Genomic DNA, 26,796 nt, shown 5'->3' with positions numbered 1-26,796 from the left:
CAGCAGAGGGAAAGTGAAGGATAACGAGGATACAAAAGTATCTATAAGCATACAAGAGTCTGTGTGAGGATACAACAGTATCTACACATAGGGCTATCGATTAACTTTTACACCCTAAGATCAGTACGTATATTCTTCAGACTGTTTTCTATACATTTCCTAAGGTGCTGACAAGGAGATTTTGCTTAATAATCAAGAGCTCTTGTGCTTGTTGATCATTTTCATTATTCTTATGACCTCGATGTTTGATTCAGTAGTCGGATACTGTGAGGAGAAATTAGATGCTAGTCACTCCCAGGGGTTAAAGGGTTAAATTGATAAAACTACTGGGGTTTCTATGAGAATACAAGGGTTTGTATTACTGTACGATTAGTATAAAGTATTCCCCTTTTTTTTATTGTGTTTATTTTGGCATGTTAAACCACAATATTTTTTTTCAAAAGCCTTGCAAGAAATTTCCAAAAATTTAAGCTCAGAACAAACTTCTTTTCCAAGTTACACATTTGTTTAAAAGTCTCTTGAACTGACTGACTAATCGCCTTTGAAAAAGGATTAAAAATTTTCTTTCCTCGAAGAACTAATCTTTGTTCGAAACCTAAAAATTGTCACACTTGCTTGGGTTGTTTACTGAACTAAAAACTTAAAAAATAAATTGGAGTTTTTAACTTCGGAACTCCTATAAAGAGATAACACTATACGCTGTCTTGTTTCAGATTAAAAAACTTAGATGTCTGATAAGCATTTTATGGAAATGCTCTCCTCTGTGTATTGATCCGAGTTTTCCTTCACGTATGGTGTCCTTTTTCTACAGGCTAGTAGTTAAATAGTTCTGAGCTTAACTAAGTTCAGTTCATTCTGCTACAGAAGTTTTTATCAAAGTTGTGGCTCTTAAGGTGCGCTAGGCACCGGCCAACTTCCAAAATCAAATGTCACGTTGTCGCCCATGATCATAAATGGCGCCCATTGAGAAACTTTATCAAAGTCGTTATTTCTCATCCACTTCCTGGCCTTGTGGAGAGATTCACTTGCGCTTTCACCGCGGTACAAATGTTTGTAGAAACAAGTCATGAACTGCTCTGTAGCTGTGTCATCCAAGGCCCATCGTGCTGCTAACACTGAACGAGCTCCGGATCCTAAGAATGCTCGGGCAATTCCAATAACTCCCTCGGTTCTAATCTGTCCACGAGCACTGTGACAACAACTAAGCACCACTAGTTTAGCTCGCAACCGAGTTTTTGAAATATCTGCCATCGTCAAAAGATAATCTTCTTCGCGAGGAAAAGGTGGGTGTAGGGTAAGGTGCATAGGAGAAAGAAAAATCTCCCCTCTTTCAGAATCTCCATGCGCAGCAATGTGTATGAGGCTCACTGAATTTATCGCTTGGAGTACAGAATGCTTTGTAGCGGACTCTCCTGTCAAAGGCGTTACGCCAAGAAGTGTTCCAATCATCTCTGCTTCCTTTCTTGCACACGGCAATGGTGTCATATTTCTGCACTGTCCCTTGTAAATCACCTTTCCAACCACAGGGTCACCCACTATCAGAGCCCCGGTCTGACTGTGATGGTCTGGAGGACTGTCTTGCACAAGCTTTAGAGTCGAGAGAGAGGGAACCAGCCGAATCCTGCATGTCTCTGATAAATACTTTCCTCCTTCGTCAGCTAAGGCTGCAAATGGCACTTGGTACACACAGGAATCAGGGACAATTATGATCTCGGGCTGCTTTAGTAAACTGGCCACAGGAGCAACGATTATCTTGTAACACAAGTGAAGACTTGTTTTGAAATCTTCGGTATCATAGTAATGCAGCCCTGATCGGTTGTTGCGCTGAAGTGACATCAGTTCTTTAAAAAACTCATCTAATTCAGGGACTATTCCGGTCACCTTGTTTGGGTCCAGGTTCACTTTCTTTTCTGAAAAAAGAATAGCTCCCGTTGCTTTTATTATCCAAAACCGTACCTCATCTCCGCCAACCGAAATGTACAGGCATGCACAGTCTGCTTCTTTTCTGATGATCCCTTGAATGCCACACCAAGATTGTGGATCGCTTGAGATCTGCTCTTGAACAGAGTACTGAGCTGTCATCAAGTCGACCAGGCATCTTGCCCTTCTCAGCTCTTCGACGTAAAGGGCGTCTTCAGGCTTTCCAGTGGAAGAAAGCAACCTGCTGAACCACTTGTAGGGAAAGCTGCCATACTTTTCTAAAAGGGATATTTGAAACTCGTCGTTTTCTTTAAGATAACCTCTCAAAGTTTCGAACTTTTGGATGCCTTGAAAAAGATACGAAGAAGCCTCTTCAAGATGACCTTGCAACGCCATTAACGCCGATAGATTACAAAGGCAGCGAAACTCGTTCAAGTTGTGTCCAATATCCCTACTTAGTAGAAGAGCTTCCTTAAGGTATCCTTCAGCTATGTCATTTTTACCAAGAGATTGGTAACAAAATCCTAAATTGTTGTAGCAGACTACTACGTTTTCTCTATCACCGATGTCTATGACACTTGTAAGGGCTTTCTCGCAATATTCTTGAGCCTTGTCATATTCACCACGCTTACAACAAATTGTACCTATGTTTGTGTAGTCTGCTGCTTCTCCACTTCTGTCATCGACACCCTTTCTAACGTCCATTCCTTTCTTTAGATACTTGTCAGCCTCTCCATACATGCCTAGTGAGAGAAACAAACATGTGAGGTTTCTGTAGCTTGTTGCTTCTCCATTCCTGTCACCAATTTCTATTTTGATAGCGAGTGCTTTCTCCTGATATTCTCGGGCCTTGTCATATTGACCGAGTGATTGGAACAAAGTTCCTAGGTTTCCGTAGCTTGTTGCTTCTCCATGCCTGTCACCAATTTCTATTTTGATAGCGAGTGCTTTCTCATGATATTCTCGGGCCTTGTCATATTGACCGAGTGATTGGAACAAAGTTCCTAGGTTTCCGTAGCTTGTTGCTTCTCCATCCCTGTCACCAATTTCTATTCTGATTGCGAGTGCTTTCTCCTGATATTCTCGGGCCTTGTCATATTGACCGAGTGATTGGAACAAAGTTCCTAGGTTTCCGTAGCTTGATGCCTCTCCATTCCTGTCACCAATTTCTTTTTTGATAGCGAGTGCTTTCTCCTGATATTCTCGGGCCTTGTCATATTGACCGAGTGATTGGAACAAAGTTCCTAGGTTTCCGTAGCTTGTTGCTTCTCCATCCCTGTCACCAATTTCTATTCTGATTGCGAATGCTTTCTCCTGATATTCTCGGGCCTTGTCATATTGACCGAGTGATTGGAACAAAGTTCCTAGGTTTCCGTAGCTTGTTGCTTCTCCATGCCTGTCACCAATTTCTATTTTGATAGCGAGTGCTTTCTCATGATATTCTCGGGCCTTGTCATATTGACCGAGTGATTGGAACAAAGTTCCTAGGTTTCCGTAGCTTGATGCTTCTCCATTCCTGTCACCAATTTCTATTTTGATAGCGAGTGCTTTCTCCTGATATTCTCGGGCCTTGTCATATTGACCGAGTGATTGGAACAAAGTTCCTAGGTTTCCGTAGCTTGTTGCTTCTCCATCCCTGTCACCAATTTCTATTTTGATAGCGAGTGCTTTCTCATGATATTCTCGGGCCTTGTCATATTGACCGAGTGATTGGAACAAAGTTCCTAGGTTTCCGTAGCTTGTTGCTTCTCCATCCCTGTCACCAATTTCTATTCTGATTGCGAATGCTTTCTCCTGATATTCTCGGGTCTTGTTATATTGACCGAGTGATTGGAACAAAGTTCCTAGGTTTCCGTAGCTTGATGCTTCTCCATCCCTGTCACCAATTTCTATTTTGATAGCGAGTGCTTTCTCATGATATTCTCGGGCCTTGTCATATTGACCGAGTGATTGGAACAAAGTTCCTAGGTTTCCGTAGCTTCTTGCTTCTCCATCCCTGTCACCAATTTCTATTTTGATAGCGAGTGCTTTCTCATGATATTCTCGGGCCTTGTCATATTGACCGAGTGATTGGAACAAAGTTCCAAGGTTTCCGTAGCTTGTTGCTTCTCCATCCCTGTCACCAATTTCTATTTTGATTGCGAGTGCTTTCTCCTGATATTCTCGGGCCTTGTCATATTGACCGAGTGATTGGAACAAAGTTCCTAGGTTTCCGTAGCTTGATGCTTCTCTATCCCTGTCACCAATTTCTATTTTAATAGTGAGTGCTTTCTCCTGATATTCTCGGGCCTTGTCATATTGACCGAGTGATTGGAACAAAGTTCCTAGGTTTCCGTAGCTTGTTGCTTCTCCATCCCTGTCACCAATTTCTATTTTGATAGCGAGTGCTTTCTCTTGATATTCTCGGGCCTTGTCATATTGACCGAGTGATTGGAACAAAGTTCCTAGGTTTCCGTAGCTTGTTGCTTCTCCATCCCTGTCGCCAATTTCTATTTTGATAGCGAGTGCTTTCTCCTGATATTCTCGGGCCTTGTCATATTGACCGAGTGATTGGAACAAAGTTCCTAGGTTTCCGTAGCTTGTTGCTTCTCCATCCCTGTCACCAATTTCTATTTTGATAGCGAGTGCTTTCTCATGATATTCTCGGGCCTTGTCATATTGGCCGAGTGATTGGAACAAAGTTCCCAGGTTTCCGTAGCTTGATGCTTCTCTATCCCTGTCACCAATTTCTATTTTAATAGCGAGTGCTTTCTCATGATATTCTCGGGCCTTGTCATATTGACCGAGTGATTGGAACAAAGTTCCTAGGTTTCCGTAGCTTGTTGCTTCTCCATCCCTGTCACCAATTTCTATTTTGAGAGCGAGTGCTTTCTCATGATATTCTCGGGCCTTGTCATATTGACCGAGTGATTGGAACAAAGTTCCTAGGTTTCCGTAGCTTGTTGCTTCTCCATCCCTGTCGCCAATTTCTATTTTGATAGCGAGTGCTTTCTCCTGATATTCTCGGGACTTGTCATATTGACCGAGTGATTGGAACAAAGTTCCTAGGTTTCCGTAGCTTGTTGCTTCTCCATCCCTGTCACCAATTTCTATTCTGATTGCGAGTGCTTTCTCATGATATTCTCGGGCCTTGTCATATTGACCGAGTGATTGGAACAAAGTTCCTAGGTTTCCGTAGCTTGTTGCTTCTCCATCCCTGTCACCAATTTCTATTTTGATAGCGAGTGCTTTCTCATGATATTCTCGGGCCTTGTCATATTGACCGAGTGATTGGAACAAAGTTCCTAGGTTTCCGTAGCTTGTTGCTTCTCCATCCCTGTCACCAATTTCTTTTTTGATTGCGAGTGCTTTCTCCTGATATTCTCGGGCCTTGTCATATTGACCGAGTGATTGGAACAAAGTTCCTAGGTTTCCGTAGCTTGATGCTTCTCTATCCCTGTCACCAATTTCTATTTTGATAGCGAGTGCTTTCTCATGATATTCTCGGGCCTTGTCATATTGACCGAGTGATTGGAACAAAGTCCCTAGGTTTCCGTAGCTTGTTGCTTCTCCATCCCTGTCACCAATTTCTATTTTGATAGCGAGTGCTTTCTCCTTATAATCTCGGGCCTTGTCATATTGACCGAGTGATTGGAACAAAGTTCCTAGGTTTCCGTAGCTTGATGCTTCTCCATTCCTGTCACCAATTTCTTTTTTGATAGCGAGTGCTTTCTCCTGATATTCTCGGGCCTTGTCATATTGACCGAGTGATTGGAACAAAGTTCCTAGGTTTCCGTAGCTTGTTGCTTCTCCATCCCTGTCACCAATTTCTATTGTGATAGCGAGTGCTTTCTCCTGATATTCTCGGGCCTTGTCATATTGACCGAGTGATCGGAACAAAGTTCCTAGGTTTCTGTAGCTTGTTGCTTTTCCATTCCTGTCACCAATTTCTATTTTGATAGCGAGTGCTTTCTCTTGATATTCTCGGGCCTTGTCATATTGACCGAGTGATTGGAACAAAGTTCCTAGGTTTCCGTAGCTTGTTGCTTCTCCATCCCTGTCACCAATTTCTATTCTGATTGCGAGTGCTTTCTCCTGATATTCTCGGGCCTTGTCATATTGACCGAGTGATTGGAACAAAGTTCCTAGGTTTCCGTAGCTTGATGCTTCTCTATCCCTGTCACCAATTTCTATTTTGATAGCGAGTGCTTTCTCATGATATTCTCGGGCCTTGTCATATTGACCGAGTGATTGGAACAAAGTCCCTAGGTTTCCGTAGCTTGTTGCTTCTCCATCCCTGTCACCAATTTCTATTTTGATAGCGAGTGCTTTCTCCTTATAATCTCGGGCCTTGTCATATTGACCGAGTGATTGGAACAAAGTTCCTAGGTTTCCGTAGCTTGATGCTTCTCCATTCCTGTCACCAATTTCTTTTTTGATAGCGAGTGCTTTCTCCTGATATTCTCGGGCCTTGTCATATTGACCGAGTGATTGGAACAAAGTTCCTAGGTTTCCGTAGCTTGTTGCTTCTCCATCCCTGTCACCAATTTCTATTTTGATAGCGAGTGCTTTCTCCTTATAATCTCGGGCCTTGTCATATTGACCGAGTGATTGGAACAAAGTTCCTAGGTTTCCGTAGCTTGATGCTTCTCCATTCCTGTCACCAATTTCTTTTTTGATAGCGAGTGCTTTCTCCTGATATTCTCGGGCCTTGTCATATTGACCGAGTGATTGGAACAAAGTTCCTAGGTTTCCGTAGCTTGTTGCTTCTCCATCCCTGTCACCAATTTCTATTTTGATAGCGAGTGCTTTCTCCTGATATTCTCGGGCCTTGTCATATTGACCGAGTGATTGGAACAAAGTTCCTAGGTTTCCGTAGCTTGTTGCTTCTCCATCCCTGTCACCAATTTCTATTTTGATAGCGAGTGCTTTCTCCTGATATTCTCGGGCCTTGTCATATTGACCGAGTGATTGGAACAAAGTTCCTAGGTTTCCGTAGCTTGTTGCTTCTCCATCCCTGTCACCAATTTCTATTTTGATAGCGAGTGCTTTCTCTTGATATTCTCGGGCCTTGTCATATTGACCGAGTGATTGGAACAAAGTTCCTAGGTTTCCGTAGCTTGTTGCTTCTCCATCCCTGTCACCAATTTCTATTTTGATTGCGAGTGCTTTCTCCTGATATTCTCGGGCCTTGTCATATTGACCGAGTGATCGGAACAAAGTTCCTAGGTTTCCGTAGCTTGTTGCTTCTCCATTCCTGTCACCAATTTCTATTTTGATAGCGAGTGCTTTCTCTTGATATTCTCGGGCCTTGTCATATTGACCGAGTGATTGGAACAAAGTTCCTAGGTTTCCGTAGCTTGTTGCTTCTCCATACCTGTCACCAATTTCTATTCTGATAGTGAGTGCTTTCTCTTGATATTCTCGGGCCTTCTCATATTGACTTTGCAATTGCAACATTAATCCGAGTTGTGCATAACTTAGTGCCTGGCGATGTGTGTTTTCCATCGTTTTCATGATGTTGATTGCTGATTTGTAAACCTCGAGGGCCTGCAACACGCGACCAGTTTTGCGAAGGAACTCGGCGACTACTATACCTATGGATATAGCTGATATAGCTTCTTTTAAGTTGTACATCTTGACCTTGAAAATAGAAGAAAAAATCCATGGTGAAATGTCGGGAATTTATCAAAATTTTTATTTTTTTGTCTCGTATGCCAATCTGGCTTAGTCTCTCTTTCGAAGTCAATATTTCTCCACTGAATGGGCGATCGCCCAAATTTCGGACAAAAATTTTGTTCCCTTTCATAAACTGCAAATGTAATGAGCGTAAAGTAAATAGACATTGTTTCTTTTCGCCATAAAAATGATAAGTTATCCGTTGTGTTCTGGCAACGGCTAACTTATAGCCACCCCACGTGTCTACCCCAATTATCCATTACTATTGGAAAGTGAAACTTCCGATACCAAAATTTATATACATTCATGATATCTTCCTGAGCCAGCCATTCTAATATTTAGGAATAGCATTGGAGGTTATTTTTATGACTGGCGAAAAGTTTAATTTTTTCACATGTTTTTTCCTTTCGGGATAAAACGTCAATACTCTTTTGTGCCGTATTATTTTCAATTTTGGATTTTATAGCGTCAATCAAAACTAAGGAGATCGCCCAGCGCAATCTTCCGCTTAGTGTTAGAGACAAATTTAATTTTCAAATCGTTTCCAGTTCTGCTGTATTCTGCCAACCACCAGTTAACGGTCTATACATCACGGATCAGTTTAGAATCAAAAACCCAATTCCTTAAAAAGTTTATAAGTTCCTTTTTTCACCGTGTTTGCTAAATATCTTTGATCACAGTTCTCATTTTTAACTCGTGAATTATTACGCGCATGCGCAAGAGCGAGTTGTAGATATGATGTAGTGAACTGATGGCACTCGCCCGCTCGCTCGCTCGATTGGTCGATTCCTGTAAACTTTTTTTCGATTTTAGGCTTTGAGTGCATTTGATAGTTTTTTGGCGAGTGATAAACAAACGAAATGGCGACCTTTGTTGCTAAGAATAGTGGTGGGGTGAAAAAGAAGCCAATGATGATCTTAAAAGACTTTATTTTTTTTTCATTTTAGTTTCAACAAGCTGCACCAGCGACTGGTAGGCGTGCGAGGATTCACACTGAAATAAGAGAACAACCTTCGTTTTTCATAAAATGTTAATTTACAATCCTTGAACTTGAAAACAATCCGAAGATTCATTAAAAATATCACTTACTCCGAAGCGCTCGGAGTTTACAGGTGTTCTAAAGGTTTTTCTGTTATGGCGTCAGATTGGGGACAAAATCGATCATTACACATCGCATCTTGTGTTTTTTCTGTGTGAAGCAACAGAAGGTGCCGGCGACTGACGAAACTACAGGTTAACACGAAAATCAAGTAACACCTAAACAAATAATTTTGGCTACCGAATTTTAGTGAATTTTTAAAGAACAATTTTCTTTTAAGTTTCAAGACAATTTGAAGATTCAAAAGAAGTATTACGTACTAAAATGCGAAAGTTACACACCACAAAATTGATAAATAGGCCTGAAATGAAATTCTATCTTGTTCTTAATTAAACGTTGCCTAACACGTGACCAAAATCTACCCAGGCGGAAATCCAAATGAAATGACGGTGGCAGTTTGGGCTTAGTTACATCACTTAAAACTCGTTCCCGTTTGTCTCATTTGATAAAGAGGGAATCATTAATGTTTTCATTAAGACAGTATTGCCTTGATTTTCCAATATTTAAAATGATAGACAGTAAATTTTACTTTTCACCCACATTTACTTCCAACCTTTTCTTTTGAACCAGAAACAAAAATGACATATGTTTAAAACACACGACATCATTCACCCTTGTCAAATGCAATAGCATGATCATTTCAGTTGTAATGCCTTCTTATCCCAACGTTACTTCATTTGTTTCTTTGCTACATGTCTTAATAATAATCGCATTTCCTTGCAACAAGTTCGCGTTTCTAGAAATTAAATAATAAAGTAAGTTTCCTTTGATCTGCTTCCTAAATTAAAAATTTATTATGACTCACAGGTTTTGCATGTGTTCGGAGAATGTTATCCATATTAGCTACCTCTGAATGAAGATCCTGTACTCTATTGCGTGTTTGTTATAATTGTCCGTGCATCATCAATATGCACTTTATTTGATGATCTTGCATTTTGATTGTGTAAATCCTTGAAATAAGTGCATTATTTGTCGATGTTTTTGGAAAAGTATTATAAGATATCGAAATATAAACAATAGTATTTTTTCCTTTAAATATCTCATTCAATGTAAGAAGCCATAGCTTCTTTTCAAAGGGAGGGGGGGGACAATGATATTTCTATATGCACTTTATGTTGTTATTCTTATGATAAGTTTTTTGAAGCTTTCATAACGATACTAGTGTTGTTTGGATTTCTAAAACAGTCAGCATTGATGCGAATTTCCTTTTGGAACGTTCCTTATTCATTTTAATGATGGCAAAGGGACTTGTATAAGATCGTCCGAAGGAAGTCAACTTTTTCCTGAAAAAGTAGAAAAACTCCATGGTAAATAGTCGGTAATTTACCAAAATTATTTTTTTGTCTCTTGTCACGCCATTAAACTGAAAGTAAACGGACAGAATCGGCATAAAGCCAAGAACCGTCGAGAAAATTTATACCAATCTGTCAAAGTCTTTCTTTCGGAGTCAGTTATTTTCTACTGAAAAGGCCATCGCCCAAATTTCGGACAAAAATTGATGGGGCGTTGTTCGTGGGGGCCAGTTTTGTTCCTTTCCATAGACTACAAATGAAATGACCGTAAAGTAAATAAGTATTGTTTCTTTTCGACATAAAAATGATAAGTTACCCGTTGCGTTCCGGCAAAGAATTATTTGATGACTCAGGAGAAAAACAATCACTCGATACCAAAATTTTTATAAGTTTATGATATTTTCCTCAGCCAGCCATTTTAATATTTAGGAGTGGCATTGGAGGTCGTGTTGATATCTGGCGAAAAGTTTAATTTTTCACAAGTTTTTTCCTTTCGGGGTAAAACGTCACTACCCTTGTATGCCGTAACATCTTTAATTGTAGATTTTATAGCGTCACGCGTAAACTAAGGATGTCGCTGGCGCAATCTTCCGTTTAGTCAGTAGAAACAAATTCAAATCGTTTCCAGTTCTGCTGTATTTGCTGTTAACGGCCTGTACATAACTGATCGTTTTAGAAAAGAAAACCCCAATTCCTCAAAATATTATCTGAGAGTGTATAAGTTTATGTTTTCACTATCTGTGTTGAATGTCTTTGATCACAGTTTTCATTTTTCCTTCAAGATATTAGAAATTGGTGACAACAGCTTTACCTACTCAGACTACTCAGGAGGGAGAGGATCTTCGGTTGCTTGTAACTCAGCTCCCCCAGCAGTAATGATAATGAAACATCATGTTTTGCTCCTGAATCCTCGTTAGATGCTACTATAAAACTCCTCTCCATCCCTCTCCTCGTTAAAAAAAATATACCCACCCCAATTATCCATTACTATTGGAAAGTGAAACTTCCGAAAAATTCCGAGTAGTCAGGAGTAGCTGACATCCGAATGAAAAATCATTCGTTCTTTGAAGGAAGTTCCGATGAGATTCAGGAAAAGAATCTGTGGAAAAAACTTAACCTATTCAGGTAAAAGGCTTTTCAAGAATTGAAAAGTACTGAACAAGCTACGGAAACCTAGCAACTTTGTTTCGATCACTTGGTCAATACGACAAGGCCCGAGAATATCACGAGAAATAAAATTTTCAACTTTTCATAATTCAGCTAATCGCCCGGTGCACTACTTTTCAAGTTTAAATCGCTTGCCCGAATAAAGAGAATGTGTAAACTCAAATATATGACCGATGTTGTACATTCTTAGGAAAATTCCTCTTGGTAAGAGTGGTTCAGGTTCATTATTCATCTTTCCCTCCCCTCCCTAAAAGAGGTATCATTTGTTGATCATCTCTTAAATGAAGCCAAGCGAGATCCTCTCGATCATGACATCGCTTGATTGTTACAATATTTCCGTCTTATTTAGATTAACACCCTTAAGAGATAAACGAAGATAGCACTGTGTTGTCTTTTAAGGGTACAACACTTATCAACCCGGCCGTTCCTCTTATTTACCAACTTAGTCTTCGATGACGCAGATCGCAGTAACTGGAAAATGAACAGCTCGTGAAGAGATAGTCATCGAGTACAAATAGCTTACCGGTTCAAGACAGAAGCTCCAATTCAGTACTGTAACGAGTCTTGTTTGTAATTTTGGGTTACAAATCCAACGGTTCTTGCAAACAATATATACTGAGACCGGATGTTATCTGCAACAAAAGTGAATTGTTTCATTTTTGCATGCTCACATCCGTCATCGGTAAAAAAGTTAGACTTACAAAACCGAAATATATTTTCATCAGATGGCGCTTCAAAAGAAGGATGACAAATATTCCGCGTCTCTCCTTATCTTTCCTTAATTGGAAAGAACAAAATAAATTTCATTTAAGATTTTTTAATGGACATTCGGAATTCGTATTTTTCACATAACGGTTGGAATTCTGCGCTAGGTTAGTGCGTTAGTAGATGGCCCTTCGGCTAACTCAGAGTATGTCAGAATTTAATCTTCAGAGAAGGTAGCTTGAAAGAAATCATCATGTCCAGTGTCGGTTAAAATACCAGTTCATCCGTCGAATTTAGTCAATGTTTAGTCGGTCTAGGTGGGGCTAAAAACGTTTAACCAACTTTGACGTTTAGGAATTTCTTTCGATTTCTATCGCACATGTTAGAATTCTCTTCCGCCAAGTCATTTATCACATCATTCATAACAGGACGAGGTTTGAAGCAGTTTTAAAAACCGATGTTCTAATCATGATGGAAGTGAATCAGGTGTTTTCACAGACAGTACTTACCACAATCTGTAGCCTGTTTCGAAAATAACTTTAACCATCTCTTTTCTTCCTTAAAGTTTTTTCCAACACACGTCATACGTCAGTCATATCAAGCAGTCAATAAAATGTGGTTGCGTGTTCCTGTTCGACTGTAGGTTCCATAGTCGTTCTCTCCCCCAGGCCCGCTGAACGTAACTGCCAAACGTAAGCTTCAGTGGAAAAGGTCCTTTAAGTATTATCAATTACCCTTTGTCCGCTTGTCGTTGGCCGATTTGCGTAGGATTTTTATCAGACCAAGCGCAGGGCAATCTTTTATTTGTGGAGTGTTACTGTAATGTATGTACCGAGCGCCTTTTCACCGACAAACCCTTGGCGTGGAAACTGTGAGGAACTATCCAACATGAACAGCAATTTTGCTAGCGTGACAGCCGATTATGCAAATTAGTTCATTGAGCAAACTCCGACCGTTTTATATAAGCAGCTTAATAAATCTTAGATTTAAACCATTTTAAGCTTAAAAGATAGTAGGGAAGAACCTTTAGACCACACCGATTGATACTCTAAACATTCTAAAAGGCCAAAATTTGACAAATTTTACTATCTCGTGACGATGACGTCAACAACAACGTATCGAATATCATAATTTGATTAACGCTCTGTCAACATTTAAGTGGTAAACTCTTTTTTAATAATTTGGATTCTTTTATTTCATATTTGAGTTCTGACAGCATGCGCTACTCAAAACTGTATAAACGTTTCAACACCAAACTGCGGAATTTATTTAGTACAACTGACGATAACAGCACACACTGAAATACACCGTGACCAGTGACTCTGTCACGTCATTCAATCGCGTACTTATCCTGAATATTACTTCTCAAGTGTAAATAAAGCAGCGATAACATCGTCTTTGGCTCGGAAATCTAGTCGTCGCTTGGCATGAAGAAATTGTCCTAGAACTAAGGGTGTCAATATGGCGCCCCCCGTATGTCAAGCTACAGTGTGATCCCGGGCGAGGCTCAGTCATACAAGGAGGAAGGGTTACCAAGCTGGTTTTTAATGGTCGTGGTAAAGGTGAATGTATACGCGGCTAAACTGAAATTATTGAAGCAAAGTGCGATTAAGTTTGAAGTGAATTGAAATGAAACTACAGTATATGTGCTTGGATTTTGCGTTGGACTTGTGGCCACCCGGTCATTTTGAGCTCGTATTTTTCGCTTCTCGGATCGGGCGTTCGGAAATGGAGTGGTCTTTTGCAATGTACGTAATAAACCTAGAAATGGAATAACTCGTAAAAATTGGTTCTTTTCAACATAGTAAGTGGTCAGACAGCAAGTGATACACTGTGGAAGTAAGGTGAGGTATTTTTATTGAGAATTTGACCGTACTTTTTATTCCTAACAGCGGTCGTAAATATTCCCATTTCCCTATAACTCTTATTTCGCAAGATGATCATCTCACAGCTGGAGCATGGGCTGCCTGTGGTTATACATCACTTTGTGATACTTACTAGATTCATCAATATTTTTATTAACTTCAACTTTGTCAGAAATATCTTAGTTGTGCAGCGGTGTAATTATATAGCCAAGGCAAAAACAAATCAGGGCAACAAGAGGGCCAGAAGGTTACTCCATGTTTAGTGCTATGAAATGGTTTGTATTGCACAAATGTCTCTGAAAAGTCAGTCCCAGACCAGACAGTGCTATGCTTGTGATGCAAGTGAAATTTTACATAAAATAGATATCTCTCTCATGGAAATTACTGGCAGAAATTAAATAGAACTCCTTAATTTTGCCATTTTGCAGGATTCACTCTTTGTGAACATTTAATTCCTATCACTTTACTCTGCAGCTGGCTTTAATCTCTGTATGGCTTCTCCCAAAGACCAGTTGTGGAAATTTCAATTGTTAAGTAAAAACTATTCACAACAAATGTGGTACAAAACCTGATTTGCTTCACTGTCACCTCCAGTTTTGGATCCTTTAGTAGGGGATATACAAATCTTGTTAATTCAGTAAGTTTCTCATAGTCTGAGGAAGACATTATAAATACTCTAATTGCATTTTTGTTATATGTACGGTTTGTCAGGTTCATCCTTAAGATTAGCAAAGATGTGTTTATGGTTTTCATAGTGATACTCATAGGTATCCTTTAATGCTTCCTGGAATTTTTCAGAATAGCAAGTTTTGACAACTTTAAAAGGTAGACAATGTGTGATGTCTTCCACTGATTCATACAGATCTGAGTTGGAATCTTCACTACAATTTAAGTCATCATAAGTGCATCATAACAAGCCAACTCAACAATTTGTTATGTATCCAAGATTCACCTACACAGTGGAGTACCTCGATAACAACAAAATCAGTTAACCTTAAGTTTTAGTAAACTCAAGCTACACATCTTGTGCATATAAATCAGTATAACTGAAAGGCACAAGCAAGGGAAATTTTAACTGGGAATTGTAAAAAATTTGTATTAACCTGAAATACCCAGTAGGTCTTTTTGGACAGCCCACTTCTTTTGTTTTCTTTGTTTTCTATGGATAAGCCTACAACTCATTCAGAGTTGAGGTAGATAATAGTTTCACTGGAAACTCTGTGGGAGAAAATGGCTCTTAAATTGATCAATGTAAAATCACTTGACTATGTCTTATTATTGTTGTTCTCACTGCAATCTTTTTTTTCTGGTGGTCACCTAACTTTGTGAACAGTGTATATATTTGCTGCCTAACTGCCTAACTGTTTATTTGTCACTCCACTTGGTGTGTGAAGCACTAGATAGTTACTGTATGTCTTGAAGTCCATGGATCTTCCTGAAATTTTCCACTTTTAACATTAAAAGTACCTGAAAATACCTATGAATGCTGTTACTTTTCTAGGTGTCTGGGGAGCATGTCATTTCTTCAGCTGAAGAATGTCAACCACCTTACTGTAAGCATATTGAAGAGAATGAGTACTTATTTGATGGGTGGGTTTTATGTTTCATTGCTATTAGCAGTGTTTAATTATTTCATAGTGCAAAATAGTTGAGTTTTCTACCTTTCAAACAACTTGTTGCTGTTACTGGGCTTACATGTTTTTCATTTCATGTTTCAGAAAGAAGAAAGTCAGCAAGGAAGTGCACAGAATGCAGTGCGATTGTACCTTAGATCCTGGTAAGGTAACGGCTTTGATGCATAGACTTCACCATATGCTGAATATGGTTATGGGCAATTTAGAACACATTACCTCATTTTATGAGATAAGCTGAGCATGACCTACCCTTTGCCTTTTAATGATATATAGATTCCATGTTTACATTGAGGTACAAAAATCAGTGACACACTCAGCTGTGCTTTGTGTGCCACTTTTTTTGTTCTTACCACATTTCAACATCATCTGTGGTCTCCTGGATCAATGTCACTATCTGAACAAATGCACTCCTACTCCTCCCCTAATTCAACCACAATCAGTTGATAACAAGTTAGGATTAATGTTGGGTTAGGGGAGGGGTAGGTGCTCTGTTGATCAGATACTGACATTGATCCAATTTTTTACTGTTGAACATATTGCAATGTTTTTTAACAGATGATCCATGTTTTAGTGGTTGTGGCAAAGACTGTCTGAACAGATTGTTGATGATAGAATGGTTGGTATTCTTTTCCTCTCTTGTTGGTTAATTTTGCCAAAAGTCTTCCTTCTCGCATCGTCTTTCATTGATCTCCAAATAGTAACAGCAGAAGTGCTTGCAGAGAGATGTGTAGCAATAAATGTTTCCAACAGGTTAGTGAAATTATCATTACAGGATTAAGATTGATGTTACTGAAATGGTAAGGGTTAGCTGTTGAAGCAACTGCCTCTTTAACAAAGATAATGGGTATTTTAACCCTTTAACTCCCAAGATCTGATTGTTCATTCTCTCCTCTAGCTGCTACACATTTCATTTTAAAGTAGTGAGGAGAATTTGGTGTGCAATCAATTTAACAAATTCTACCTGATAAGTTTGAGTATTCTCTTTACCTTTTGCTGGATGATATGTGAATATTATAGGAAGAAGTTACATCTTAATCACTTCTGGGAGTTAAATATGCTTTCATGAGAGATGATACTTATATGCTGATATCAGCCATGAGAGGATTTCAAATTTACGTACATATACAACACTTTTTGCAGGGCTGTAAAGTGAAAGTTGAAGTGTTTAAAACAGAGAAGAAAGGCTGGGAATTGAGAACTCTTGAAGATCTGGAATTGTAAGTTTATATTTTTACTTTTATCTTCAGGAAAGAAATGCTTTATTGTTACTCAATTTTGCAGGTCTGTAATTTTGTGTTTTCACCTTCCTTTTTTTTTTGGACCAATCACAGAGCAGAGTATAGCAAAAAAACAAAAACAATCCCCAATACTTATGTCACTCAATTAAAAACTGTAACTGTTGTCCAGGAATCAGTCTGGTATGGAGTACTGTGGAGAAGTCATGAACTACAAAGATTTCCAGGAAAGAGCAGAGTGTTATGATGGAGAAAACAGAAGACACCACTACTTCATGACATTGAGAGCTGATGAGGTAAGGACAGGAAATCTTAACCTTTTCCTAAGTAGAGACAATAACAGCACTGCTGTGATGAGTGATAGTAAATTGTTTTGTCACTTTAAGGCTTTTCAAACCCAGAATTGATAAACAGATCACTATACCGTACAGTAATGACATCTTAGTAAAAGTGAGCAGGATTTTCAAGAAGGGCTGGTGGTCTGTTAACCTAGTAGGCTACTTCATATGATTTTGCTCCTTTTCCTGAATGAAATGACAATGATTGGTTTCACTGAAATAACCTGATTATTACTTCAAAGTGCACAAATGCATTCTCTGAGACCCAAGTTTTACCATTTTTATGGAGGGAGGGGTGGGAGGAGGGTTGGTGTGTCCCTAGACCCCTTCAAGTGGTTGTGCATTTGTCAGGAGGTATCCCTTCTCTCCTTAGTCCCTCCTCCTTGCGGCCTTCTGTGATTGGTATCTAAAATCCTGCCTAACCTTTAACTCCCAGAAGTGACTGACATGAAACTTCTCCCAATAATATCCATACATTATTCAGCGAATAGATAATGAGAATATTCAAACTTATCATGGAGGATCATTCAATCTTGATCTAGCACCAAGTTCTCATAACCAATTTACAAGGAGATGTGTAGCAGCTAGAGGGGAGAATTAACAATCAGATCTTGGAAGTTAAAGGGTTAACTGTTATTCAATTGTCAACTATGTGGACAAAGAACATATTAAAATGGCATGTACTTCAGTCAGTTTAATGTTATGATCTCCAGCCTGTTATCATTTTCAAATTCTTTATCAACTGAGCTATGAGGAACTCCATAGCCAGCCAAGTTGTTTACTAGATTTATATATGACTTACATCTAGCATTGAGCCTGAGTAAATGATGTTGAAATCACTGTTGTGGGGAATGAAATTTTGATATACGCTTATTCCTTGCATCAGAGCCCAAGCTCTGATAAGCACCTTCTCCCAAATAAGTGCATGCCTCAGGCCTTAAGCACCCATCTCAAAAGAAGCATCTCCCCCCTCCTTCCTCACTTTCCTAAATAACAGGGACACAAGGAAAACCTGTTTCTGTTGCCTCAACCATAGGGCAATCAGTACGGGAAGGTGATAAGCACCCCCCTCAATTCAGAGCCCTCCTTCCAATAAGTGCCCATCTTTTTAAGTATTATATGTAATACAGTACATGTAGGTGGACAAATCATTATAGTTCATGGTTTTGTTACTTAATGAGTTATAGCTTCTTTAAAATTCCTTCTTTGTTCAGCTAATTGATGCCACCTACAAGGGGAACTTGTTTCGATTTATCAACCACAGCTGTGACTCAAATTGTGAAACTCAAAAGGTAGTTTAATAAATTGTTCAGTCCATTTTACCAGTTTATATTATGATCAATAATGCCAGCTTTTCACTTCTTTTTCCAGAAGTAATCGACAGTAGATTGATTGACAGGAAACTGAAAGAAAACACATCTACAGCTGTACTTAAATCCTTTAACCCTCAAGAATGACTAGCATCCAATTTCTCCTCATAATATTACCCCTGAATCAAACATGTTGGTCATGAGAATTAAGGAAATGATCAGTAACTTAAGAAGCTCTTGATTGCTTAACAAATGCTCCTTGTCAGCTCCTTAGGAGTTGTATAGAGTACTGATGTTCTGGTGTAAAGGGTTAAGATAAGAACTGAATGGGTTTTGTTCTTTTGCTTCTTGCAGTGGACTGTCCATTGCTTGTTGAGGATTGGATTTTTTACTCAGCGACCCATCCCAGCTGGTGCACAACTCACGTTCGATTATAAACTGCAGTGTTGCGGGTAGGTGGACAATGTACATTCTACTGTCAAAGCTTCATGTTTGTGAGTGACACTAAACTGAGAGTTTTTAAAATTTGAGGAACTGTACAGCAGTCACACAGAAAGAAGATCCCTTTGAACTGGGAAGGAGAAGCTTACAAAAAATTCATAGGTATAATTTTTGTCATTAATCAGGAAAGTTGCTCAGATTTGCCATTGTGAAGCACCAAATTGTTGTGGATTTATTGGAGGAGACAAGCAAACACCTCTGAAGAACACAGTGGAAAGAATAAGTATGCAAAAATATTTTTAATTACAACCCTAAGAGTGACCAGGATGTACTTTCTCCATATGATATCACCCCTGAGTCACACATTGACCCGTTAACTCCCAGAAGTATTGAAATATAACTTCTCCCTTTAATATCCATACATTATCAAGTAAAGCAATGATGAGAATACTCAAACTTATCAGGGTTAAGTTTTTATCTTGATCTAGCATCAAATTCTTGTAACTAATATACTAGGAAATGTGTAGCAGCTAGAGGGGAGAATTAACAATCAGATCTTGGGAGTTGAATGGTTAAGGTCATTAGAATGAATAAAATGAACACCAATTGAAGAATCTCTTCTTTGTTAAACATATTCTCCTTGTCAGCACCTTACGAAATGTATAGAGAACAGTACGGAGAATATGCATACTGATGCTAGACTGAAGAGGAATAAGGTCACACAATTTAGGTGTAATTCATGCTTTTTTTTTTAATCTACGGCCGCAGGCGCGTAGATTCCTTGCCATCGTGTCTGTCCGTTAACCAAAAACGAGTGAAAAAAGAATTTTCGGAGTTAATTAATGCCGAGCATGCGCAGATCTCTTTTGATCGAGACGATAACAGGTACGATTGATTTGTCGGTAGCCTTCCGGTTCTTGAAACCTGTCAACGTTCGTAAGGTTGAGAGTTATCTTTTGATCGAGGATGAGTTGTCTTTGGATCGAGGATTAGCTGACTTCGTTTGGGTGAGTAGAGCATTTTGTAAGGTGATTTTCTACGACGTACGTTACTCAAGCAGGCATAGCTTTAACTGGATGTGTTTTTGCGAAGTATTTGTTAGCTGTTGTCAATCCCTTCAAAGAGTTTATGCCCGAAATATTTTTTGGCAAGTATCCATCTTTACCGGGTGCACTGTTGGTAAAGTGTCTCCAATCGAGCCATCTATATCATTTGACGATCTTAAATGGCGGAGAAGTCACGACTTTATCGGCTCTGTAGGCAGCGAACAATGGGAATGCACTTTTGGAGACGCCTGTGTCTTCGATGATCCACGATCAGTTAGCAAACAATCCCCTTAAAATGGGATAATTGAGCCCTTTCGAGGGATTATTCATCACCTTCGAGAGATTGTCAAGCCCTTTCGAGGGATTATCAAGCCCTTTCGAGGGATTATTCAGCCCTTTGAAGGGATTACTCAACCTTTAACTTTTCGAGGGATTATCCAGCCTAATATTCGACGGATTTTCCGGCCTAATCGATCCAGTGGAAGGAACGATTTGCATGACAGCGCCCATTGGAGAGAATCAGAATGCCTTTTTGTCAGTTAAGAGCGCAAACAAAGAATTTTAGTTGAGAAGATCGTGGGAAACACATTCACGAAAGCTATGCCTGGTTACCATGAGCCACATGCGGCCCAAGCATGTGGCTCATTCCCATACAAACTCTTATAACTCCGCCATGACTGTTATTGCGCAAGATAATCATCTCACAGCTGGAGCTTGGGCCGCCTGTGCTCCTGCTGCAGTATCTTGCACAGAAAACTCGTCGAGTTGACAATCATATGTAAACATTTTACTATGGCAACTAAACTTCTAAAGATAAAGGCAAGGGTTCTGAATTATTTTCAAATGCAAGAAGGAGGAACTCAACTTACAGCAAAAACGATTATAAAACTAATTAAGGCAATAGTTCAAGTAAAGCTGTGTCAATACACTTTTATCATCTGATTTTAATATCAATTTGACAAGCTCTGTTGGTGTATTTTCGATATTTGCTTTCGCCTTCCTATTATTTTTGTTCTTTAGCACTCACCCGCAAATACAAATACTCAATGCAACTCAAAACGTTTTAAACGTGGTCACACAATAATCGCAGGGTCAGTTAAATGAGGAGGCGATATACTAAATAATATCTACAGACTAAAGAGCAAAAATGGATTGTAATATGGATTTCAAGAGTTAGTTACTAACTCTGAGGACACCTGGGATAGCTTAAATCTTTCATCTCCCTGGTGCTACACCACTGAAAATAATGTTCAGCAACTCTAGTATTTACTCTCAGCATCAAAGCAGCTCATTTACGCCGTGCACCTCACACATCAACAAAGACAGGAATGACTCCTTCCCTCGCATTGTTTTCCTCTCGACAGCTATTGCCATCGTTCTACTCTCACCTGTGGCAGTGGCGGGAAATGCGATGATTTTGGCGGCGGTATGGAGGAAGAATTTTGCGAGGACACCATTTCATATACTTCGAAGTGGTTTGGCTTTTACTGATTTGTGTACGGGAGTATTCGCCCAACCTTTCTATTCTGCGACGTTTTTGATGTGTTCAGGGAATTCAACTGTGGTGTATGACTCGTCAACACTTATCAGAGCCTTACGTACAATCGGTGAGGGTAGAGGGATTTATTTCGTTTCTGCCACGGTTTTAATCCTAACGGCAATGTCCATTGAACGATGGTTGATTGTTTCTCGCCGATCATTCTTTAATCGGAGACGTGCATGTTTTGCAGTTTTCGCGTTGATATTAACTGCGACTCCACCGGCTGTCTTACGTGATCTAGAGAATGTAAATACAGTTTATGGACGCGCGCTACGATTCAAACTTGTTACAGTTATGGTGTCATGTTATCTTATCATAATGATGGCCAACGTTAAGGTTTACCAAAGTATTTGTCGACACCAGCGGCAAATCCAATGCAACACAACACTACATAATTTTGATGGATCAGCGATAAACGTAGCGAAATACAAGAAGTCTGTAATGACTATGATATACATTTTGCTGACCTTTTCTGTATGTTTCTTTCCATATGTTATATCGACTACGATATATTTTGGGTTCGGCAACAGGACCTTAGAATCTTATTCCGCCTTTAGACAATAGTGTTCATATTTTTATCCTCTTCAATCAACCCAGCTCTATGTTTATGGAGAATGAATGATATTCGAAATGGATTGAGACAACATTTTTGCAGCGGTTAACCTGTTAACCAGAATCGAAACTCAGGGCCAGGGTTGGTTTGCATAAAATGAAATTTCGAATTAGAAGCTGCGTTGAAAATAGTTCGTTTGTTTGAACAGTAAGATCAACGACACTTGAATCAAAATTAAAGAGAAAAGAAATAACAGGCGAGGTTTTACTAAAATAATAAAATATGCCGGCTTTAACCAGCTGTTTTTGAAAGGGTTTAAAAGTCTAGAGTATCTTTAAAGTTTGATAACATACAACTTGAACAGATTGATAAAATTTTTCCCAAAAACAATGACTCTAAGTCGGTTTGCACCAGCTTACCCAAAGTTATTGGATGCGTGGCAATAGCTTGCTTTAGGGCTACAGGTGTTAACTTTTAACCGAACTTTGCTCTTTGGAAGCAAAACTGATTAACTGGTTTTCAGCAAAGTAGGTGTTATCTTTTGTGGGCAGTTTCATGTCCGACTGTTTACTCTCGTTGGAGATGGCTATTGTGTAGTTACCTCGAAACTGAACATTTACAACCGTGCCGTTGTTAAAATTAAATTTCTCTTCTTAATATTGTACCTAGTAATCTTAAATTGATTACAATGGTTGATTTTGACCAAGCAACCTATGAACGTTAGTGAAAAGGTCTGAAAACTTAACATGAAAAAGATTTCGACACTGCGTTAGCAGTATAAAGGGGGTAAGTTTCTAAAGAAACTGTGGTGCTGCGTTGGTGGGAGAGTATAGCAGGTAATTTAGTGTCAACAATTGTGCTGAAAACGTAAATTGGCCACCGTAAAGAGTAAAAAGCTGACATTTCGAGCGTTAGCCCTTCGTCAGAGCGAAGGACGAAGGGCTAGCGCTCGAAACGTCAGCTTTTTTTACCCTTTACGGCGGCCAATTTACGTTTTTAAACTTAGTTGTAAACACTGAATTACTTGCGTAAGCGGTATGCTAATCATTTCTTGCGCAAGTGCAGTATAGTAACGAATTACTGCGCAAGGCATTACGCAAGCCTAGATTGAGGATAGGTGTTCGTTCGATGAAAGACAGTCAATTTCTTGTTACTTCTTCCCTGATTTCTTCAAAGAAGGGTTTGGGGTAGGAGACGTTAATTTCCCACGCACGAGATTACTGTGTGATGGATGTCCTCCCCTGGGTTGGGTTGGGTGGATCTCTAATACACGTACACGTTTAAACGAGAACTTCAGTACTCCTAGGTGTCACGTGTTTAAATATATATATATATATATAAGGATAAGGAACAACCTAGTGTTCAGAGATCAGTTGAGCAGTAAGTTGTCAAGTTGTCGTACCAGCCAAACTACATCGAGCTATTAAAGAAGTTGAAGATACAAATGCATTTCTTTTTGTTGTGTAGTAACTAGTTCACCATGAAAAGCTTCTTCGACATTATTCTGTACCATTCTACACCTTCGCAGAATTTCCCACTTGCGTCAGTGAGAATTACCGCCGACACTGGTTTAGTAATCTTATACTGTATACTTTATTTCACTATAATCCAGATTTGTTGTCGACAATCCAACATTACACGTTCCGCTCTACGATCTAGCTACTCTACTCCATTCTAACTTAAGGTTACAAAAGTCACCACACCTATTAGCCAAGGAGGTCCACACCCAGATACGTAATTCCGGGGGGGAATTAAGGCTTTCTCACGTTCTACAACCACTCGTGGGTACTAATTTCCAATCAAACATGGGTTTAACTTGACAATCATGCTGCAATGTTCCTTTAGCGCCCTGAAAATACCGGATCAGATAGAGGGGTACATCACTGTTCGCAGAACTAATTTGATCGTTCTATTGGCATGCCGCTCCTGGAATCAAAAACTACAGATAAGTCTGCTTTCCCACGCTGATTTATGTGGTGGAAAATTATCAAGATTTTGATAAAAGAATGGTAAGAATGAAAATGACAGTACTGATAAAAATTTCAACTATAACAATATTTTTCAACGAGGACCGCTGACCGTATACTGTGGTGTCGCGTCCTAAACTGAAGGGAGTCACGTGATCGTGTTGGTGTGACACATGATGACAGATCGCAAGATCCGTTCGAACAGTGCACGTTGACCTTGTCGCGGGAATGGCCTCACAGTCTACAACTAGTTTTTGACTTGAAGATGTTACGGTAAGTTAGATGTTGTAAAGGAAATTCCGTTACTTACTTCTCAGCTCTTCTTGCACGATCATGCGGCGGCAACACTTTGGTGTGAAAGAATATTGCGTCGGACTCAAAACATGATCCTCGTTAGTTTCGAAATCTATTTTGTAGCTATTTGAAATATCTTTGTAATGATTATTTCTAATTTTTCGTCAATTCGTATATCCTAAATGTAGGTTTAATTCCGTGAAGTCATGGAAGAGATTCCATGGAATGCTTGCAGCTGGAACCTTATCACACCAGAAATACATCATCGTATTTCAAGATAACGTCTTAAAGGTTTGCGAACCATTTTCATTACGTTAGTAGTGTTAAAGTTTCAAAGCCTACTGCTTTTCTACTGCATTATTCAGACAAAGCTTCCTTTCCTTTAAGGTGTTTTAATGATCTTGCTGATTTCGGCGCATATGGTTTATTTGAAGATGACAGTTGCGTGTGTGCCACAAACTAAATGCAACCCTTCGAATTTGCCGAAACAGTCTCAATTATTAGATTTGTCATCGACATACATGTTCGCGAGGTCAGTTTTTTGAGAAAGGTGAACACAAGGCGTTGATAGTCCGTTTGTTTCGTTCACCGTGCAGTTAGGATATTTTATCGTTTTATAGGGTCAGCATTAGATTCCATCCACCAAAACCACCTCGGTCGAGAGGGACTGAGATGGAATATTTAATAGCTTGCAAATCATAGCCGAAGATTCTCGGAAATCCGCGAGGAGACATAGCCGAACACCCCAAGAACAAACAGAAACAACATGGCGGGAATTTTAAAGCGCGAACCTTCGCCTGATGGTAGAGATGCCGATAATTTCGGATACGTAAATTCTGTTGATGAGGCGTATAAACTCATTGCGGAGTTCGAAACAGGATCGACGACGAAGTTTTCTTGCTTTAAGGCTGACAAAGGTTTCGGAAATACTGGTATGCATATATATATTTGAAAGCGTTACGTCGCGCTAGCTTGTATCTCTCTCGTCCTTGCTATACTGAGCCTATCTTCCATTACAATTTATAAAACAGATTACTCGAACAGAAGTCACAAAATACCCTGGGAAGATCCACGAGACATTAAAGGAGCAAAAATTCGTTTTACTGGTGTGCCTTTCATAATTTTGGGAAGGAAAGTGTTCGATTGTCAGTACGGCAAAGATAGAAAAGCTGGAGAGAAAAGGAAACGAGAAGATGCAGAAGAGGTAAATATAATATTGTACTGTACATACATACTTTTTTTTTTATCCGCGACATTGGTGTTGCTACTGTCACCTATATATGGCTTGCTAACCCGAAAGGTCAAATACACATATCGCTGGGTCAAATGACATTGATCTCAGAATACTTTTATGACAACCGCGATAACAGTTCAATCTCGGCTAAATTGAAGATAGTTTACAACTTACCAATTACAAAAACCTCTAACTGATGTATGCTGCTGACAAAAGAGAAAATAAACGCAATTCTACGTTTTTTGCTTTCTATCAAGCTGTCGTATGTCGGCTCCTTATCTTTCAAGGCATCACGCAATGACACTTCTGTTTCTTCACATTCCAGAAAATAACTTGAGAAATACACTATCACTCATCTCACGCTGATATATTTATCTTTCGGAAGTTTGACTGCAAAGCACAGATAAAAATGCGAGAAATTTTATTTTTTGCAGAGCACAAGGTAGTTCCACTCGTGTATTAACAGAACGAATCCGGTTTACTGAATAAATCAGATATGCGGTATCACTGTCCAAAATTCCTGCTACATAGTCACCTTTTTGACTGGAATGACGATTCACGAGAGGTGGTCCCGTTCCCTTAGTTATTCAAGAAAATTCGAGCTTTCTGATGTTTTTTATCTCTGTCTGGGACGTGAGTGTGGTCAAACAAAGCTTACACACTGCCAGCACCAAGTTTTCTTTTCATCCACATAACGTGAATCAATTTTAAAACAGAAAAATCGAGTTGAAGCTGCGGGAAAAACTTATTTGTGCACTGCATCTGTCACATTCAGTTTACCGTTACAAGGCATCCATTTTTTTCCTTTAAGTGTATCATTTTTCGTCTTTCAGATTCAAGAAGACAGCAAAGAGAGACGGGAAACTGCGTCTAGAAATTTGCGAAAAGCTTTAGAAGAAGGGGTCACCAAGTACGAAAGAAGGATTTACATTGATCTACCTCTCATTACAGACCATCAGAATCACTTCGTTGGCGAGGTAACTTAGTGTTCAACACAAACTAATGCAACGGTCATTGAAAAAAATTACACCTTGTGTTGACGTTGCGTTAAAATACATGATAATAATTCAATCCCAGGGACTTTGATACAGAGTTGGCGGGCAAGCCGGTCAAAATGGGACATAAAAGTGCCTGTATATTTTTCGCCACGATTTCGTTTTCCTTGTTGTTGTTAAAGTACAATTTCAAACATTCACACAAAATAAAAAAATTGCAAAGGAGTAAATAAGGTATAGGTGTGCATTACTAGGGCGTTCCCACTTGAAATAGCGAGCATCTTCACAGTTCGAGTTTTTTATTACTCTAGGTCGCTGGAATCTCTCAACCTCTTGATGAGAAGATCATTAAGAGGATCCACGAGCTCGTAGCGGAGGGAGTTAAAGAAATATATGAAATGAGACGGCATTTGAAAATCTTCGTGAAAGAGGTCTTGTTTCGAGATGATCAGCCACAAACCGACGATACTTCCCTAGGACATCTGACCTGCGCACGCACATGT

The 26,796-nt window shown here is 39.4% G+C and overlaps 2 protein-coding genes and 1 long non-coding RNA gene across 4 annotated transcripts; 2 read left to right on the top strand and 1 right to left on the bottom strand.

Annotated features, from left to right (window-relative positions):
- Positions 1–660: 660 nt before the first annotated feature.
- LOC136277616 (tetratricopeptide repeat protein 28-like) lies at positions 661–7,536 on the bottom strand. The gene is made up of 4 exons (XM_066159992.1): positions 7,441–7,536; positions 3,970–4,593; positions 2,827–3,609; positions 661–2,346 (listed from the first exon to the last, which is right to left on the bottom strand). Exons 1-4 carry the CDS (start codon positions 7,534–7,536, stop codon positions 889–891), a joined length of 2,961 nt encoding a protein of 986 aa, XP_066016089.1. The 3' UTR covers positions 661–888.
- A 5,586-nt stretch (positions 7,537–13,122) lies between these two features.
- LOC136277921 (uncharacterized) lies at positions 13,123–21,259 on the top strand. Of its 2 annotated transcripts, none has more exons than XM_066160817.1 (12): positions 13,123–13,685; positions 15,208–15,259; positions 15,425–15,483; positions 15,896–15,956; positions 16,039–16,090; positions 16,481–16,557; positions 16,748–16,871; positions 18,128–18,205; positions 18,578–18,675; positions 18,850–18,947; positions 19,571–19,671; positions 21,075–21,259. In XM_066160817.1, exons 2-12 carry the CDS (start codon positions 15,243–15,245, stop codon positions 21,123–21,125), a joined length of 816 nt encoding a protein of 271 aa, XP_066016914.1. In that variant the 5' UTR covers positions 13,123–13,685; positions 15,208–15,242; the 3' UTR covers positions 21,126–21,259. The 2 variants fall into 2 exon arrangements, with proteins under 2 accessions (XP_066016914.1, XP_066016915.1); XM_066160818.1 differs by having other exon boundaries at positions 15,208–15,296.
- Positions 21,260–23,840: 2,581 nt separating this feature from the next.
- Positions 23,841–26,736, top strand: LOC136277924 (uncharacterized). The gene is made up of 5 exons (XR_010716094.1): positions 23,841–24,043; positions 24,253–24,355; positions 25,096–25,268; positions 26,132–26,275; positions 26,605–26,736. It is a non-coding gene; the product is annotated as an uncharacterized lncRNA (long non-coding RNA).
- Positions 26,737–26,796: the final 60 nt, after the last annotated feature.

Source organism: Pocillopora verrucosa, chromosome 13, assembly GCF_036669915.1.
Source record: "Pocillopora verrucosa isolate sample1 chromosome 13, ASM3666991v2, whole genome shotgun sequence".
Taxonomy (NCBI): Eukaryota; Metazoa; Cnidaria; class Anthozoa; order Scleractinia; family Pocilloporidae; genus Pocillopora; species Pocillopora verrucosa.
The sequence above is the reverse complement of the archived record's forward strand: the minus strand, read 5'-3'. Positions and strand labels throughout refer to the sequence as shown.